The sequence below is a fragment of the Ptychodera flava genome, chromosome 7, assembly GCF_041260155.1.
Source record: "Ptychodera flava strain L36383 chromosome 7, AS_Pfla_20210202, whole genome shotgun sequence".
Classification (NCBI taxonomy): domain Eukaryota; kingdom Metazoa; phylum Hemichordata; class Enteropneusta; family Ptychoderidae; genus Ptychodera; species Ptychodera flava.
In genome coordinates, this window is record NC_091934.1 from 40,513,207 (window position 1) to 40,530,903 (window position 17,697).

General features: G+C 36.4%; 1 protein-coding gene across 1 annotated transcript; it reads left to right on the top strand.

Annotated features, from left to right (window-relative positions):
• The first annotated feature begins 1,083 nt into the window (after positions 1-1,083).
• Positions 1,084-15,249, top strand: LOC139137551 (uncharacterized). The gene is made up of 8 exons (XM_070705715.1): positions 1,084-1,322; positions 5,476-6,210; positions 7,933-8,060; positions 8,949-9,102; positions 10,516-10,674; positions 12,235-12,415; positions 12,853-12,968; positions 14,212-15,249. Exons 1-8 carry the CDS (start codon positions 1,257-1,259, stop codon positions 14,416-14,418), a joined length of 1,746 nt encoding a protein of 581 aa, XP_070561816.1. The 5' UTR covers positions 1,084-1,256; the 3' UTR covers positions 14,419-15,249.
• Positions 15,250-17,697: the final 2,448 nt, after the last annotated feature.

Genomic DNA, 17,697 nt, shown 5'->3' on the forward strand with positions numbered 1-17,697 from the left:
TCAATTTATTTCGCAAAAAATTGAGTAACCCCTTCTTCCTCTCCACATTCCTCCGACCCTCCAGGCCGTAAATAATGACGCCCCCCCAAAAAAGGCGTTCAACTTTCCTCTTTGTGATAATTGAATAAAAGTAACGAAAAAACTGACCTTTGAAGTTCAGAATGTGGCTGATGTTTCTTTAGCAGCCATGTTTAAATTCACAGTACTTTTGGTGTAATGTAGCCATCAGAAAGAAAATGCGCCATTTTACAAGTGCCGTAAGGGCTGGTACGTATATACGCACCTGCGAGAGTACACTGAGGTTTTGACTTGTGCTATAAATGCTATGTTAACATAATCAATTTGCGACCAGGGTAATTCATCTCTCGAGAAAATAAACAAATATTGATTATTAAATATTGACATTAGGCCCTATTTCATTGAAAATGCATTGCTCACAAATATTGATTTCAATATAAGTTTGAAGACGATAATTGTCCCATGAGCCTTAGTAATAATGCCAAATAAATGAGATATCGTAACTCTCCTTTCCTTACGGTAACTCCCTACAATTCCCTCTCTAAAATGTTGCTTGTAATCCGAATGTAGTTAGGCCTTAATTTCGAAACTTTGCTTTTGCTATGGTGTGAATTATAGAAATGCGAAGATTTGTATTGACCCTAAATTTATTTATTTATTTATTTATTTATTTATTTATTTATTTGTTATGTTTTGTGTTTGTTAAGTTGGTTTTCCTCATTGTTTATTTCTCCCTTCCTACTTTTCTTTCTTCCAAGGCATTCTACAAGCGTCACTTACTCGCTTGGCAAGTTTCTTATAAAGTTACTGGGTTATGTACTTATATATTTAGTAGGCCTACATACACATTTTCATCGTTTTCCTAAAAGCTCATCTTGCCATTCGTGGAATTTTCAATACGTAACTCAAAATGTTCAAACTGGTTTTGACTAGGCTTTGCACCCAAACAAATAGCCTGAGATCTTACTGTTGTTGCGGCATGCCGTTGTCAATAAGCGGTCCTCGAATGACCCGGATATAGCTCGCTTACGTAAACAAGCCAACCGGAAAAGTTCAGAAACTTGTATCAAGTACCCGGATGAGAGAATCAGGAAGGAAGTCAACAGACTTGTTGCAGACGCTAGACGCGACACAACTTCGACCGGTCCCTTGTTATTTGCATTTTTTCGGCTATTTCAGTTCCAATTAATGTGCCTTTTGTGTCCACTGTTCTTTGGATAGCTCGCAGAGCTAAGGCCATGGGTATTTTAAGGCAAATGTCCGCTTGCAACATAGCGTTAGACCAGGGACAGCTCTCTCGCTCGGTGAGTATCGCCAATAATCCATGCACGTTTAATACATCGCAAGTAAGTTCAACCATAGACCTTCGAGAATCTATGTTTTTCTCGAGGGTCTTATGGTTCAACTAAGCACGGAGGGACGTCGGGACCGTGGTTCAAGATAGGAGCTACGATTTGCACCGGCATTATAGTTTCTGCTCGAACTCATTTGGGTGCCTTAAGTTTCAATGTTGTCTATACTCTAATAATTCGTGTCTTGTTCGTTTGAAAGTTTCGTATATCTGACCTGTTTATTCATGTCTGACTCGTTAAAACTTGAGCAGTAAAACTTAATTGCCATCCACCACGTCAAGTAGCTAGCGCACACAATAACATCGTACAGAAATGACCTTGAGGTACTCCAAGTCCAATGAAAGGTATACGGGTGTGTATATCGCCCGAATGGGTCACTTTTACACGAAAACAATGCGTAAATATAGGTCAATTTTTCATTCCGAAAAAAACGTTAAGCAGGGGTCGATAACAAATGTCCCATGCTTTAGGACCCCCCCCCCGCGGGAGGGGGGCATTAATTGCTCACAGAAGTGGAAGGGGTGTGCTGCCGCACGTAGACCTCAAATCTCGTAATTTTAGGACCCCATTTTAGACCTTTAAGACCTTTGAGCCAGGTCAAAAGTCATGGTGTCAAAATTTGCAAAACGATATAAGGGACCGTCTCAGATTGTCGCAGTAGTTCAAAAAGCGAAATTTATTCGTTTAGGGGGGGAGGGGTTTGACCTCCATTCAATTAGTGAACTTCACTTTCGCACTTTTATTTTGTGATCACAAGTTTTCATGTGTTTATTTTAAATTAAAGAAAAACTGCACACTTGTGCCAACAAATTGTAACTTATTCCATCTCGTTTGTGCCCCAAACACAATTTACCGATAGGAACATTGTATCCTAAACATTTCATTCATCAAATTATACAAAGACAAAAAGTATCATTTTTTTAAAAATGTGCTATTTATAAGCGTCTGCTCTAACCACTAGATGTCTTTATTCTCACTTGTTATGCACCTGGTCATAGTCGTTTTAATATGATTGAACATGCCTGGGCCCCCTTGTCAAAGTTTTTCGCTTATTTACTGCCCTTACCAAGTACAAATTGCGTGTTCACAAAGACAAAGAACAGCACAAGAGATGCAAAAAGGGAAAGTAAAATAAAATGAAACTTTTATGCGGTAAAATGCCTGTTAGTACTCAAATCTGATCGTTTACTTTAATTGTAATGTGGCAAGGGGAATACGTCTTTAGTAGCTATAGCAAAATGCAACATTGTACTCTCAGGCAGACATGAACATTTCGCACTTTTGAAGTTTCGTTTAGAGGGAGGGGGGAGGGGGTTTTGATCTAAACGAAGAAATTTCGTTTCTTGAACTTCTGCGACAATCTGAGACGGTCCCTAAGGTAAAAGCAAGCATTTGCCTACTACAATTTACATTGTTGCTGGCCAAGCCTAGCTATGGGTTCATAGCTGTGGTGGTTACAGACGGGATTCCTGTCTTTTACGGGCTGGTTTTGACTTTTACGACTTTTAATGGTGGCCGGGCTAGTAAAAGTCAAAACCGCCCTGTAAAAGACATGAATTCCATCGTAACCACCACAGCTATGGACCCACGTGGCCACAGCTAGGCCAACCAATTGATATCCGAAAAACATTTCTGGGAATACTACAAAATTTGGGTGGAAGAAGATATCTTTCACCTTACCAAATTTTGGTCCAGCTTCTGAAAATTATCAGTTATCTAATAACTAGCACTGGTAGTTCATGTGGCCATGGTCGACCAGCCAGGATAAGCCACTTTGTTTGTATATTTTCTGTTGGGCAAAATTCTTTCATATTATAAGGAGTTCTGACCAATTAGTGACGGTGTTTCAAAATCATGTCGATATTTACTTTGGCTAAAGCCAGGGAGAACCTTCATATGCCACAGAATAAAGGTGAAAATTCCCCAAATTTGTCAAGCAAATCCCTAACACAATTAGAGGTTATAAAACAGTGTGCTTGGGTATTTGGTTGCAAATATAAGATCTCTTGGGTGAAAATTAGCATATTTGGCGGGAAATAATAACCAAGGAAAGCGAGGTGATTATTTCACCCAAATATGCTAATTTTCACCCCAGAGGTCTTATATTCGCAACCAAATACCCAAGCACACACCGTTTATAATCTCATTATAATTTACTTAAGTTAAATACAAGTGAAGAGTGTCGTTATTTAAGACAGAATTTGGAACGAGGGTTCAGGCGCTTTCAACACAAACTCTAAAAAAGAATGGTTTTAGAACGTGCACACATGCACAGTTAATTCCATACAGAGCGGTAACACAACGTATTGATATCGCCATTACACATCGAACTTGAATTTTACTTGCAAAAACGCTCAAAAAATGTGTAAAAAATTATGCTATTGTTACATCGCCGTCACTGCTTATATAAAGTCTTCATTTGTGGGTTCATCGAGCTGCACCACACTAAAATTCAACTATCAAAATCAATCTCAAGCCGTACCCTCGTTGGCATTTTGGTGCGTTTAGCTCTCAAGCTTGAGTTTGAAATTTGCGTGAGCTTAAAAATGTTACGCATCGCGCAGGTCTTCTTGTTGAGAATATAAACCCTGGCTCCAGCCAATCAGATTGCCGGATTCCAGCTAAGCATATTATAATGAGTAATATTTTTGGAATTTACTTGGGTAGATGTTTTCGATTTGGGCAGCACAACCTGCTATGAAAATATCAGGAGTACTTCTCCCATGGGACACACAGTCACTGCACAATGGAGTTGAATACTGTGTTGGCCAGGAAAACACTGTACTGAAATACCAGACCATCCAATAATATTGAATTGAGCATGTATGTCCAGTATTTAAGTCCACTTTGACCAGCCAGAAGCGATGATCAGAACTTGATAATTTAGCCATGGATGGAGGGACTGTGATTTAGCCTTAGGCCAAACAAAGAAAACAGTGCTGTCTCGATAACCCGACTGACCCTATTTTTTACCTGCCGACCCTAAACTTTTTAGAGCTACGTAAACATGGAATTCAAAAAAAAGGAAAAAACCCGTAAAATCAGGCGTTCGTTACTTGGCATTTGATTTTTCCGTTAACGAGGATGTCTTTTACGTTCTTATGTATGATACATATTTCTGGAAATGTTGTGGCCAGTGTTTGACCACCCTGAACCCCTGAAAAATGCATATTTAAAAATAAAAATATTTTCGAAAAAAATTCCTGCCGACCTACCTACCCTATTTTTGAAAACCATTTTATCGGAGCAGCACAATTTACTATTTTTGCCTTATCGTGTATATAGCACTCGATATTAGTGTATTCAGAGGCATATAATTGGGGTTGCCTCTGTTCATCGATCATGTATTGTTTAACAAAAGCACGCTAAACTCAACATGCTGAAGATGCACTGAACACAATGATTATATTGTTTGACATGTTGAAAGATAATGAATGGGTGACAATGCATATATTTGACCCTGGTTTTAGACAGAATAATTTATAAATGAAACCATGGCGAAAATGAATTAATGGTCATGACCATTAATTCATTTTCGCCATGGTTTCATGTATCGTGTCTAAAATCGGAGTTGAATATATGCATGGTCACCCATTCATTCGGTATCTTTCAACATGTCACACAATACAAGTAGTATCTCGTATCGAACAAAATTCATGAAAAATGGCCGACCTTGTCCTTTTAAGCAATAAACCACACTCAGCAACAGTATACCACAAGATTAAAACCAGTTCACATCATATGAGCTTAAGAGATAGCGAGTGCATATATGGAGTGAACCGGTCAAAATTAAGTGGTGTACCTGTTGCTGAAGTGGTTTATTTCTATTATAGGGCTCAGCTGTTGGAGTCGCGCCAGAGGTGAAGATTAGAATTTTCATTTCTGTCTCAACGTGTACATGCAAGTAATGATTCATGATAAGCAATAAGAAAGAATGAAATAGAATTAATTGTTTAATCTGTTACCCTTCAAAATTTTGAGTGGACGCAAAACAATCAAAAGAATTAAATTACTTGTGACCTTATATGACAAACAAATTATATGCAAATTATATGCAAATTGTATACAAACAAATTATATAGATTTTTTTCTGTATTTGTTATAGATTGCCAGAAGATGGAAGAGATTGGTGATCATGGCTGATGATTTTGGAGGTCTAGGTGTCTTTCTCCTGGCTCTATTCCTTCTCAATAATTACAGTGCAGTGAGTGCCCAGGAGACAAATGATGATGTCACAGAACACCTGACTCAAATCTACCAATCAGAGGATGGTCACCAGGCAGCCATCTTGGATGATGTCCTACCCGAAGAATCACTGAAGAATTTGATCATCAAAGGCTATTTCTTCACATCATGGCATTTCCAAGATGACATTAAAATTGCCACAGAGGAGAATAACATTCCATGGAAGAGCGATTTATCACCTGAATTTTTTGAAAACACTCATGTCTGGAAAATTTTACGCGAGTCAATTTCTCATGTCACTAAGTCTGGTGAACTGTATCCATACTCAGTGACGTGCTATCTCCAAAGACGCTTTGATTCAATAACCCTTGAAACAAGAGACCCAGATGATTATCAAATCTTACTGTTTCTTACAAGACGTGTCAAGAAAAATGACTATGGCCATTTGTCCCTGTACGCCCCCTACAGAAATGGGACTCACTCTATCGTCATGACGGCACATCCAAGACATGGCCGCATTGTTTTCTGGAAAGGTGGTCTCTCCCATCTTTATCATCCACCATCAATGAACTACGTCAAGGCAGGGTACATCATCACCATCAAGGCAACTCATTTGACGGGCAGATATGAAGATGCATTGATGGTTTTCAATAAGGTGAATGAAAAACAGAAACGGCTTTTACAATAAAGACAAGACAGTGACATGTTGGAGAAAATTCCATTAGCTGAAACTGTTGATGTATTTCTTAGTATTTTTGTATTGTTTGTAAAATTCATCTTCTTGTTCTCATAGAATCACGTTGAAATTCTGTTAACTCATCAAATAAGCCTAAACCTGTAAAAAATCCAAGGTCATTGTTGGAAACTTAATTCTAGTCACGACTAGAATTAATTCCTGAACATTTAATATTGCAAATTACTCACAACTCATTCTGGTAATAAGACTTCCTCTTTGTATGTCAACATGCTATAGGGGAAAAAAGGAAAGTTTGTTTTTAAATGAAAATAGTGAAAAACATTATCAACAGTTATAGCTATGGTATGGTATAATTTTTAAGATTGCATATATTTGTTGAAGACACTCAAGAAATCAACAAACACAATCAGGCTTGCATGGAGGGTCTTCTACAAAAAGTATGCAATGATGACTCCCTAGGAAAGCTGTAAATTTTAAAATGGCTCAGCTTGAACCAGTTGTCCTTCAGTTTTGCTAATAGTAATATGGTATAATACATTTTCCTGACAGCTTTGTTGTAACTCATTACATATTGTGCGACTGCTGATTAACATTATTATAATAATGAAATCTGAAAAGCCCCATGATCTGATAATTTAAGGTCACTGTTTGATCATACTCTGTCGTCTTTGACAACATATGGTACCAATATCATCATTCCGTCTGTTGCCATCTTACCCTGCTGTTTCAAACACCAGTAGTTGTGCTATTTATTGAAAATATTTTCAAAAATAATATTCAAAAAATTTCAAATACTTAAATATTTAAATTCTGAAATATTTAAATGCAGCAGTATTTTTCAGAAAGATACATTTACCCGAAAAATTGTCAGCAAGTGTGTAGATTATTGTCCAGAATTAATGAACCTTTGAGAAAAGACTGTTGATAACTGTTTGCCATTTTCAAATGAAACCATTCTGTAGCAACAGTTTCAACAGAAAAACCATGTTTCGACAGATTGTTTAGACACATCAAATCAGGATACGATAACCAAGTGCTAAATAATCAGCATTTTTATCACAGTATGGAAATAGAATTCAGTTGGAATACAATGCTCAAATTCACTTTCAATACTGATAGCATTTAATTTCATTACTGAAAGCATTGTTATCTTTACAATGTCATTTAAATGTGTAAAGCTTTTGTGTTGACACTGATAATCAAGGCTGTTAGAATTCTTCAAATTTCAAACAAAAGGTACTAATAACTTGTAATGATCTGTTTTAGTCAGCAAGACTTTTTTACCTAAGTTGTTTAACATTAATGATTTCACAGCAACCTTTCATTATTTCATGCTGGTTTATTTTGTAGTCAAAAAATTATGTTTGGAATTTTACAGTTTATGCAAATTATTGATAAATGGAAAGACTGAGCGCTTTGTTAGGTGTGTTCTACATCAATGACAGGGCTGCAATAATTTTGGGGAAAAAAGTTTGAAAAAGTCACAATTTGCGACAGAGTAGCTAGTTGTCACCATCATTGACAGAATTTTGTTGATATCTGCAATCCAAACAAAGCAATCTGAGAAACAAAAGAGTACTGAAAATATCAGCAGCTCTACTGTTATGTAACCATTTCATTGAACCTTTGATGTTCCCCTCAACTTTTTAACATCTGTTATCTTGTCTCTCTTTACCTTAGAATGCTTTGGAAGAGAAACAGAAACTAGAACGGGTCAACAAGGACAGCTTTCCCAACGTTCCTGGAAAAATACCCACATACAACATGGATGAGCATGTCAAGCGAAAATTTTATGATGCCAATGGAATGTAGGTAGAATGTTTGAAATGATGAAAATCAGAATAACCAATGGCAGTACTTTCATTCAAGCACAGACCTTTCTTGCTCATATGATTTCAAAAACCACATTCAAAGGTCACATTAAACTTTGATCTGAGTGGGGTCAAAGGTTGAATTATAGGTCAGTTTAGCCTTTGACCCGAGTTGGGTAAAAGAGTGCATTAATTTATCCCAGCAGGCATTAAAGCCTCAATGGCTTCATCTTTTCTCATTGTTTTTATCTTTTCAAACTCAAGTTATGTCACATTTATGTATTCACTGAGAGTTGTGTGTCGAGATCTGGTTTCATGTATAGACTTTTATGAGAAATGTGCAAGTGAATTTGTGCAAGTAAATTTATGTGATTAATGCACCAGAGTTGTGGATGCCAATGAAAATCTTTCTTTAAAATTTTGGTAATTACATTCATGTCCAGAGGAAATAATTAAAAATTGATACGATAAAATAGCCGTTTTCTATTCATATACAGCACTGCAGACAGTGTGCAGCTCATAGCTCATAGAAAGCAATTTTGTTAGTTCTAGTGAGAAGTAATGAAAGCAATGTTCAAATAGCAGTAAAAATATTTCAATTTACACAGTGGTTTTTATGTGATTTGGTCAGTATGTGGTGGACATACCATTGCCAAGGATACTGTATCCCACTCAGGGTAACCTTGCCATCATCAATACAGCTTGTACAATGGTATGGTGTAACTGAGAGGAATTGAGAAAAAAACTGGAACTGTATCCTGTAAAGGGGAAGTGTATAAAACAGCATCTTGGTTTTAGAGCATGTTCTAGTAATCTGCCACCAGCACACAATGTCTACCATACGGACTTTGACTTGAGATATCTGCTTGTAACTCTTAATTGCAGGATTGTTGCAATATATGATGATTTATTCACCAAGGAGCAGCTAGATGTCCTCCATGCATACCTGTCATCAGTGGAGGACAATTTCTTCTTTGGTGATGCAGACACTGAGGTCCGAGAAGACAGTGACAACGTTGCATGGATTAAAGCGTTTTCAGTAGGTGACATGACATCCATGACTTTTAAGCAATAATGAATCCCTTCCTATCCTATAGGGGACAAAAACAAAATTTATTTTTATTTGAATCCTTGATGGACCAGGAGGGGGTACATTATTACTATTAATTTATAGTTTTGGCTACGATAGTAAAGTTGTAGATGTAGAAAACATCTTTGGCCACAATTTTCGTTAATCGTCATTGGATTATCAGTAATAATTTGAGGGTATGACGTCACAAAATCCGCTGGTATTGACAAAATATTGACAAAGCTATAATATAATAGTGTCTATAGGGTACCTATTGTATAGTAATGAATTATGGGATAGATCTATAGCTATTCAATTTTTTACCAAACTTCAAGTTGTCAGTATAGATACTGTTTTCATTAAAGCCGCAATTTTTAATCCCAGGTTCTTGCATTGGTGGAGTTCTCCCAGTCAAACACTTGGCCAGTACGATGTTTGATTTTTATAACATTAATTACACAATGATCTCAACCTTTTGTCACCTTTTGCTAATCCTGCAAACAGAGTTTATACACAGTCATTGATGCCCCACCACCAACGCTCGAATTTCGTACAAAATTGTCTTCCAGTCGCATTAGAATTTGAATATAACCACAAAGTTTGGTCAGCAGCAGCTTCACGCTGACCGCTTGGCAGTCTGTCTGCATTTTTGCAGCGGGAAAAAATAAAAAGTGGCATTTTCTGGAGCGTGTGCCTGCGTGCTGCCTGTTTGATGTCCACTTACACAATAAACGCCGCCATAGCATCGCGTCCTTTTAAAGAGAGGCTCCGCCTTTCAAAGACCTCTCTCAGGGTATGATATATCAGGAACCCGAGCTTCAGGGAGAGGATATACATATGTAATATTATCAACCAATTTGATTAAAATCAAATGTTTACAACTCATTTTCTGTCAACATTTCATCTTTTGTATTTATGGTTACCAGTAAAAGGCAAGGACAGCAACAGTGAAAACCATAAAATTTGATAATCAAGCATATCTCTACATCTGATTTTAATCTAATTCGTTGCCGACATCTCACCCTATTATCTGTGGTTAGCTGAAAATTTACCTTTTTTCATAAGGTTTTTGAAATATCACCAAAAATGATTTCAATACAAAGACAGGTTTAGATATTAATTGATAATATGCCTCAGGAAATAACCGAGTTGCTGGGTTACATATCTCTTGATTTCATCACCGTCCCTCCGGACTATGATTTCATCAAGGAATTTTCAATCCTGGGTATCCTGCTCCAGGCTAATTAAATGAAATATTTTAAGTAACACATTCTGGGCTGTAGCTCACACAACTGTTTATGTATCGGTGTCAGATGCAATTATCAAAACAATTGAGATTTGTTTTCAATTTGATTTTGTACATCATGGTGTCCCTCTTTGCAGTTGGATTCATTTGTGAAGAGTAATGTCTGGGATGTTGTGTTTCAAGTCGCCAAGCACGTCAGCGGGGGCAAAGAAGGGTGGTATCCATATGATGTGTCGTTGAACGTTATCAGAGCCGGCGATCACACTCGCATCCATGAAGACTGCGAGGCTTTTGAAGTAAGTGGCGCAATGAAAATGAATATGTCTGCGTGCAATGCTACTGCAGTGCTCAGGGGACTTCAGACAAAAACTTAGTAATGTGATCATGATATAAACAAAAACACATGCATAGAATAATTGTTCAGTAATACGCATATTAGGGAGGGTATGCTCATCTTCATGGATGGTATATTTACATTAGAGTTCACTTCAAAATTCAACATAGTTTCAATATGGTACATGTGTTGAAGTAGCTGAACATCGTGAATTGTTTAGAATCCTAGGTTTAGTATTTTAACCTTTTGAGTGCTGTAATTTTTCCCACCAAAATTTTACTGCCACATTCTACCAATCTTTTATGAATTTTTCTGAAATTTGTTGATAATTTTAGACCAAATGGACATCATGTTTTATTGGCTACAGTTTTTTATCAAAATTTTTGGAAAAATCTGAGATAAATTGACTGTGGTATATTTTATAAAGGTGAGAAAAATTGACGTTGGTGCTCAAACTTTGCAAAAAGTGAACTAACAGGCATGGACCAAGCAAGCTGAGAGAGATGAAAGATAATGTCTCTTAAAAAATTACACAAACTAGGACAATCAAAAGAGCATAAACCATTCAATTTGTCTTTTAAAAGTTTTCATGCAATTATTGGAATCATCTTCATTTTGATCAGCGTACTGCTATATCAGAATCCAGAAAATTAGAATTGTTTCTGGTCATCGTTAATTCAGAGTGTTCAAGAAAATCCTAATCCTAATATAATAAACTATTCACAGCATCATACTAGAAATATTAAGGTAGTGTGCACCTCAAAAGTGAAAGACTTAAACTTTTGCTCAAACTTTCCTGAATGAAACTTTCAATCATTCCCTTACCAAACCAACAATAAAAATCTGGGGTCACCTTGCAAAGTTTGAAACTAGCGAAACAAATTACCCAACATTTTGCGATATTTAAAATTCAAAATGGCCGCCATTCCTGTTTTATGTATGAGGGAAAAATTAAATTTTGGATTTTCGAAAAACTAAGCCCATGAACATTTTTCTTTCTCCAAAAGCTTTAACCCTTTCACCACCATGGTTTGACCCAAATCCATTTTTATCAATGGTGAGTGTGGACCTGTTTACAGGGAATCAGGGGTGAACAGCTTAAAACGAGCCCCCACAAGTGGTAGATCAGAAAAGAATTGTAGAAATTTGAAAGTCTGACTATCTGTCCCCGAGGCGTGTTCTACTTTAACAGACTCAATGAATTATGTGGTAATCTGACTTACCTTTACACTCATATAATGCTTAAAAGGACAAGAAAGTATTTTGAAATCTGTATAAAACAACTGTTGTGGTTATATCATACCAGGTTTTTTTAGGAAAGAAAGGAAAATATCACAACAGTGTTTCACTTTTGCTAACTGTCAAAGATTGAAAACAAATGATTTCTTTTTCTTGACCTAATCACAAATCAAATGGTTATGTTTTACATGAAAGAACAGGTGTTAAACAGTAAAGGTAATGTAGAATGTAACATACAAAGACACTTTATTCATTCTCATCAATGTTCTTATTGTTATTTCAGTATGAATACACATTCTTGATGTACATGAATCCAGACTGGCAGGCCAACAATTACGGAGAAACAGCGTACTTCAACAGAATTGAGAGTCATCCGCTGTACAAGAAACTCGGCGAAGGAAATGAACAGTTTGAACCTTTCTGTGCTGTCAAACCCAAATATGGAAGAGTTGCCATATTTAGAGGTAATGACCCTTTACCTTTTACACTAAATCTGCATATCAGCACAAGTCAGGCTTTTTTTATCAAAATTATTAAATTTATCTCGCAACATTTGAATAATTACATACAGGAAAGAGAATAAGAGACTGTTTGGTTTTATGTCTGTGTGTTCTCAAGAAAAATTATGAATCAAAGCTACATGTAAAACACAGATACATTATATTACAAATTAATACATTTTATCACAAATTAATACATTTTATCACAAAGTAATACATTTTAATGTGATTGCAGTCTCTAGATTTTAAAAGTAGAATAATGTAGATATGTTAATATTTTTTTTTCATTTCGTATGATTTTATAATAAGATACTTTGTCCTTTGATATCACCATGTATTACAATTACAGATATGATGTATTCCATACAAAGTCAGCAATTTCATTTTGCCACTCACCACAGGTATCATTCCACACTCGGCAAGACCACCAAGCAGTGCTGTACCCAATGCTAGGTATACATTTGCCGTCAAAGTTGGGGAGACTGAGAGAATTGCCAAGGCCAAGGCTCTCAGAGAGGTGAGTTCTTCAACCTGCAACATCTACTTCCAACAGAATCTGAAACTTAATCTGATCAAGAAGTGGTGTCTATTGAAGAGTAGCAATAATTTTCACAAAAAAGCACACACCCGTACATAATCCAGTGACAATCTATCACTCAACAAGTGAAGTTTCGTAGTGCATCTGAGATTCCTACAAAAATTATTTTACTGAACATCCTGATGGACTTACCGTATATGTCCCACCCATCCCTGTATTGAATTCCATTGATCCTTCATACCTCATTCTAACCTTTTATTCATTTCTTATCAACACTTCACCCTCCCTCCCTCCCCTCTTATCACCCCTCTTTACTGTCTATCTCTTCATCTTTGCTCCTCAGTCACCAGGGTTTAATTTCACAATTTTGTTGTGTGAGATATTTTCACTTGAATTTAAATTCACAGGTTTTACAAGTAAGACAATAGAATGTTAACATTTACACCAGGATTTCACATAGCGTATTTCATCTGTCAGCAAAGTAGTTGAAATAATCCGGATAAATTAATGCGTTAACAGTAGTTTAGAGGACCAACTGGAATAGGTCAGAGAATTTTATGATTTGCCTTTATACTAATCGCAAGGATTACCAAACTGACTTGCCCCTTAACCATAGCCTCCCCTCTCCCTCCCCGGTCTCCCTCCCCCTCACACTTTCACCTCTTCTGTTTCTATCTGTTTGTAAGTGCACACCGCTATACAGGATGTAGAGTCAAGAGAATATTTAATATGCAACAGAAAAAGGAGCAAAGCAAATGAACAAATCACAGGGAATTAAACTAGCAATAATAACCTTACTACCAAAAAGTGCAATGCCGAAAAAGAGTCTGGATGGCCCAGAATGTATGAACCTGGACAAGGGGCCTGAAACCAGGCTTGGTGACGTCAAGTGTCATGTGCAATAGAAAGATGGGTAAATAGATAACGCATACCAAGATGTCTATGTCAGTATTGTGTAAGTGGCTTAGGGACAGCTACGTCCTGCAAGGGGCCTAGCTCTGTGGACTTACAAACTAGATTTGTGTGCTCTCACAAATCTTTATTTATCATCATCTTTCCATGATTTCTTTCTCCTGGCATTTGAACTTCCAAGATCTCAACACAGGATCAAATTCACTTGCTCCTAACCCCTCCCTCCTCCTCTCACCCACTAACCATACACCACTATGTCTCCCATCCTTACTGGATATCACTGACATCTTTCCGTGATTTCTCTCTCCAGGCATTTGAACTTCCAGAGATCTCAGAGGAGGAACAAGCATTAGTAGATGAACTCATTGAATACAAACATGCCGTTCACTCACCAGGAAAACCGGACAGCTGGCTTGATGAGAAATTAAACCAGCAGCTTGACAAGAAAGAAAGATTTTATATTGAACAAAGAGAAAAAGCCGCCAAACATTTGCTTCAGAATATAGGAGAGCATTAGTAAATGTGATTGTTTTCATCAATCATTAGAGATATAGCAATTTTAAATAAAAATGAAAATTCATTGGTACAATGAAATTACAATGATTGCAATATACTGACTTTGCTATAAAAAATTCATATGATGAGTTTTAATTAGCTTGTCATTTGAATTTAACATTACTGCTCAATTTGCAGTTTTTACCATAAGATAAGTTAACCTACCCTCCCCATTTACATGTGTAGATGTCCTACTTTGTAATAGTAAACAATAGAATTAGACTAAACCATTACAGTGTGAGGAGTGAAGTAACAAATCAGTCAACAAAAATGGATGGCACAGTTGAATGTTGTAGAATTTTAAATTAAACTTGCTACATGCCAACGAAAATACCAGGATGTTGCAGGTCACAGAGGGGTCATGCAAGTATAGCCAGTTACAAGCTTCAGAGAACTCATTGCACATCATGCAGTGATTATATTTTTCAAAAAAGGTTTATAATAATGTCCAAAAATTTTCTGTATGTTTCAGGAAGCACTACAAGAGATGGTTAGTAAATAGCTTTCATTTTTAATGAGCTGTACTGTTGACCAAAATAACATTCAAGATGTTGTATTTTAACTTTCTAGAGCAAGAGATTAACATTTATTTTGCGTGAGGCAAGGTAGTTTGACCCAAATACTTGTAAAAATTTAACAAATTTAGAATATTTTAATAGATTACAAGAGATTACACAGAGATGAAAGAAGAGAAGTCTTAAGGATATGAGAATTCATGCTTTACAAATGTGAAATGTGTAAATATAAGATGTCTATTTTCTTCTCAATGAAAGAGAATTTTCTTTATGACAAACTGGTGTATGTATTTGCCTGTTGATTAGCATACTATGCTAACTACAGTTCCTTCAATGTTTTGAAGAAAGCTGGTCCTTGAATCATGCACAGTCACCTTTTGAAAGGAGCATTCCTTAGTTGCTGAGTGACTGCATTCCATGTGCAAACAATGCCTTACCTGTTGAAAAGGTGGTTCAATAGTGCCATTCATACACAGGCCATTAAAACGCCTCTGAAACGGCACTGGTCCAATACTGTCTTTAAAAGTTACGTCTTAAACGCCCTCACTCGACAGGTATTTGTAACATATATCAAACAACAACCAACATTCAATTCAATTCCTTTCGTAATGGCTACCGAATGAACAGAGCACTACATCTCGTGGCAATAATTGATCTGATGGTGAGATCAGTCTGCTTATCTCAGTCTGGGCGGACGAAAGTAAACAGAGAATGCTGAATGGAACCTGTAGAGACAGCCTCGTTTACAAAAAAAAAATGCCAAAAGTGCTCTACAAAAGGGTTTAACCAGATAGTTGATCAGTGCCACCGCAAGATGAAGACACTGAAACAAATAAGTTGTTGACAGCAATAGGCAGAGCGACAGTACAACCATGGAGGTACCTCCATGGTACCACATTGTTCATGCCAGCCATGCATCTTGTTACAATGCGGTATGCTTTATCATATCTTTTGAATTCGAGAGGGCGCATTAAGACGGCTTAAACACCAAAACGAAGACTTAATTTTGCGCGTGCGGACACAAGCGGACTCAAACTATTAATCCCAAATCACAAACAGTGTCACAGGAACGTTTCAAATTTTTTCCTGTCTGAACGTAGTAAATATGAGCCGTATTACAATGCAAAGTTAATCTGGGGATTTAGGAATGGAATGAAAGGGTTTGACCATTTGCAGTCCAACATTCTTCAGGTGTACCAAAGGACCAACTAGCACTTATATAGACTACAGATATTATCGCAGCCCAGCATTGAGTCAGACAAGAATGACCATGGTCGACTCTTGCCCGGGCTTGGTCTTTCATTCAAAAAACGCTAAAATTTAGTTGGCGTTCATACACATACTAGAGAACAGCTGTGCCCGGGCAAGGTTCGAACTTTCTTTTATAATACAAGCACACACTTTGGTGCCCCACGAAATAAAAAAAAATAATAAACGTATTTCTATACAGTTTTTTGTATTAATTTTCTTTTTTGAAGCAGCTGCAATTTTTTTTTTCAGTAATTAATAACATTGTGCCCAACTCTTAAGGAAATGAAATATCAGAAGCAAATACATAACTCTTCATTTTCAAATTCTTAAAAACTGCAGGTCAAATGACCTTCATATTTGCACAATCTATATCTAGTTAAATTTGATTACTTTACTACTTATGTAGTACATCACAATTAAAATGAATGAAAGTAATAATATCAGAGCTAGTGAAACAACATCTTTATCAGCAAAAATAAATTCTGGTGTATTAATGTTGGTATTGGTAGTAGTAGTAGTAGTAGTAGTAGTAGTAAAAGTAATGGTAGTGGTAGTGGTAGTTGTGGTGGTTGTGGTGGTAGCAGAAACAACATTAACAATAATAATAATACTAACAACAACTACAACGGTGATGGGATGAAGGCAGTAAATGATTGGCTGTGAATTCTTGCTATATCCAGGGTAAGTATGCAAGGTTTTATTTTTGAAAAATGTAACACTACATTCTATATGTATTACAGTGAGTTTTCAAATCCGTTTTCTGCATATGGCACCAAAGTTTCCAACCTAAACTGATATTTTCTACATTCCTGAAGTGCAGAAAATTAAGAAAAACTAGAAAAATGCATCATATATGAGCAAAATCTATTCAGGCATTTTTTGTATATATTTGTAAGGATATGGAAAAATATTGTCATGAACAATGGAAAATAGTGATTGGGAATAAAAATTTATCCCAGCACAAAATGAACAATTTGTAATAGGCTCAAAAGGAACGTACTTAACTTAAAACTTTCATCTGCCTTAAGTTTTTCAAGACTACGTGTTAGGTTTTTTGACCAGATAAAAATATTAAACATTGAAATAGCTTTAAATGCTGGATGGCTTACTTGTATCTTTTGTCTACATAAAAAATATAACAGCAATGAGGCATGTGCTAAAATGGTACTTTTTAGAAAAAAATACTATGTCAATGAATGAATGAAAGGAATAATAATTGATGAACGAATGAGTAAATGAGTGAATAAATGGATGAATGTCAAAACTAGCTAAAATGCCAGAACAGCAATCAGAGGAAATAGATTAACAGGTTTTTAATATCCTGAAAGAGCTTGGACCTGGTCTTTGTTCAATTTCGTCACTGGGTTTTTCCTGTGGACTGCTGGCACAGTTATTGACTTGATGTATCACTTTAAAGAATTTTGAAATGAATACTTTGTAAATCAATGTGCTCTTTTTTATTCTGAGAAAAATGC

Bases quoted from the DNA above. Each gene is read 5' to 3' on its own strand.
- LOC139137551 (XM_070705715.1), top strand. From the start codon at position 1,257: ATGGGTATTTTAAGGCAAATGTCCGCTTGCAACATAGCGTTAGACCAG. The intron at 9,103-10,515 runs GTAGGTGACATG...CCCTCTTTGCAG, and splicing joins CATGGATTAAAGCGTTTTCA to TTGGATTCATTTGTGAAGAG. The intron at 10,675-12,234 runs GTAAGTGGCGCA...TTGTTATTTCAG, and splicing joins AAGACTGCGAGGCTTTTGAA to TATGAATACACATTCTTGAT.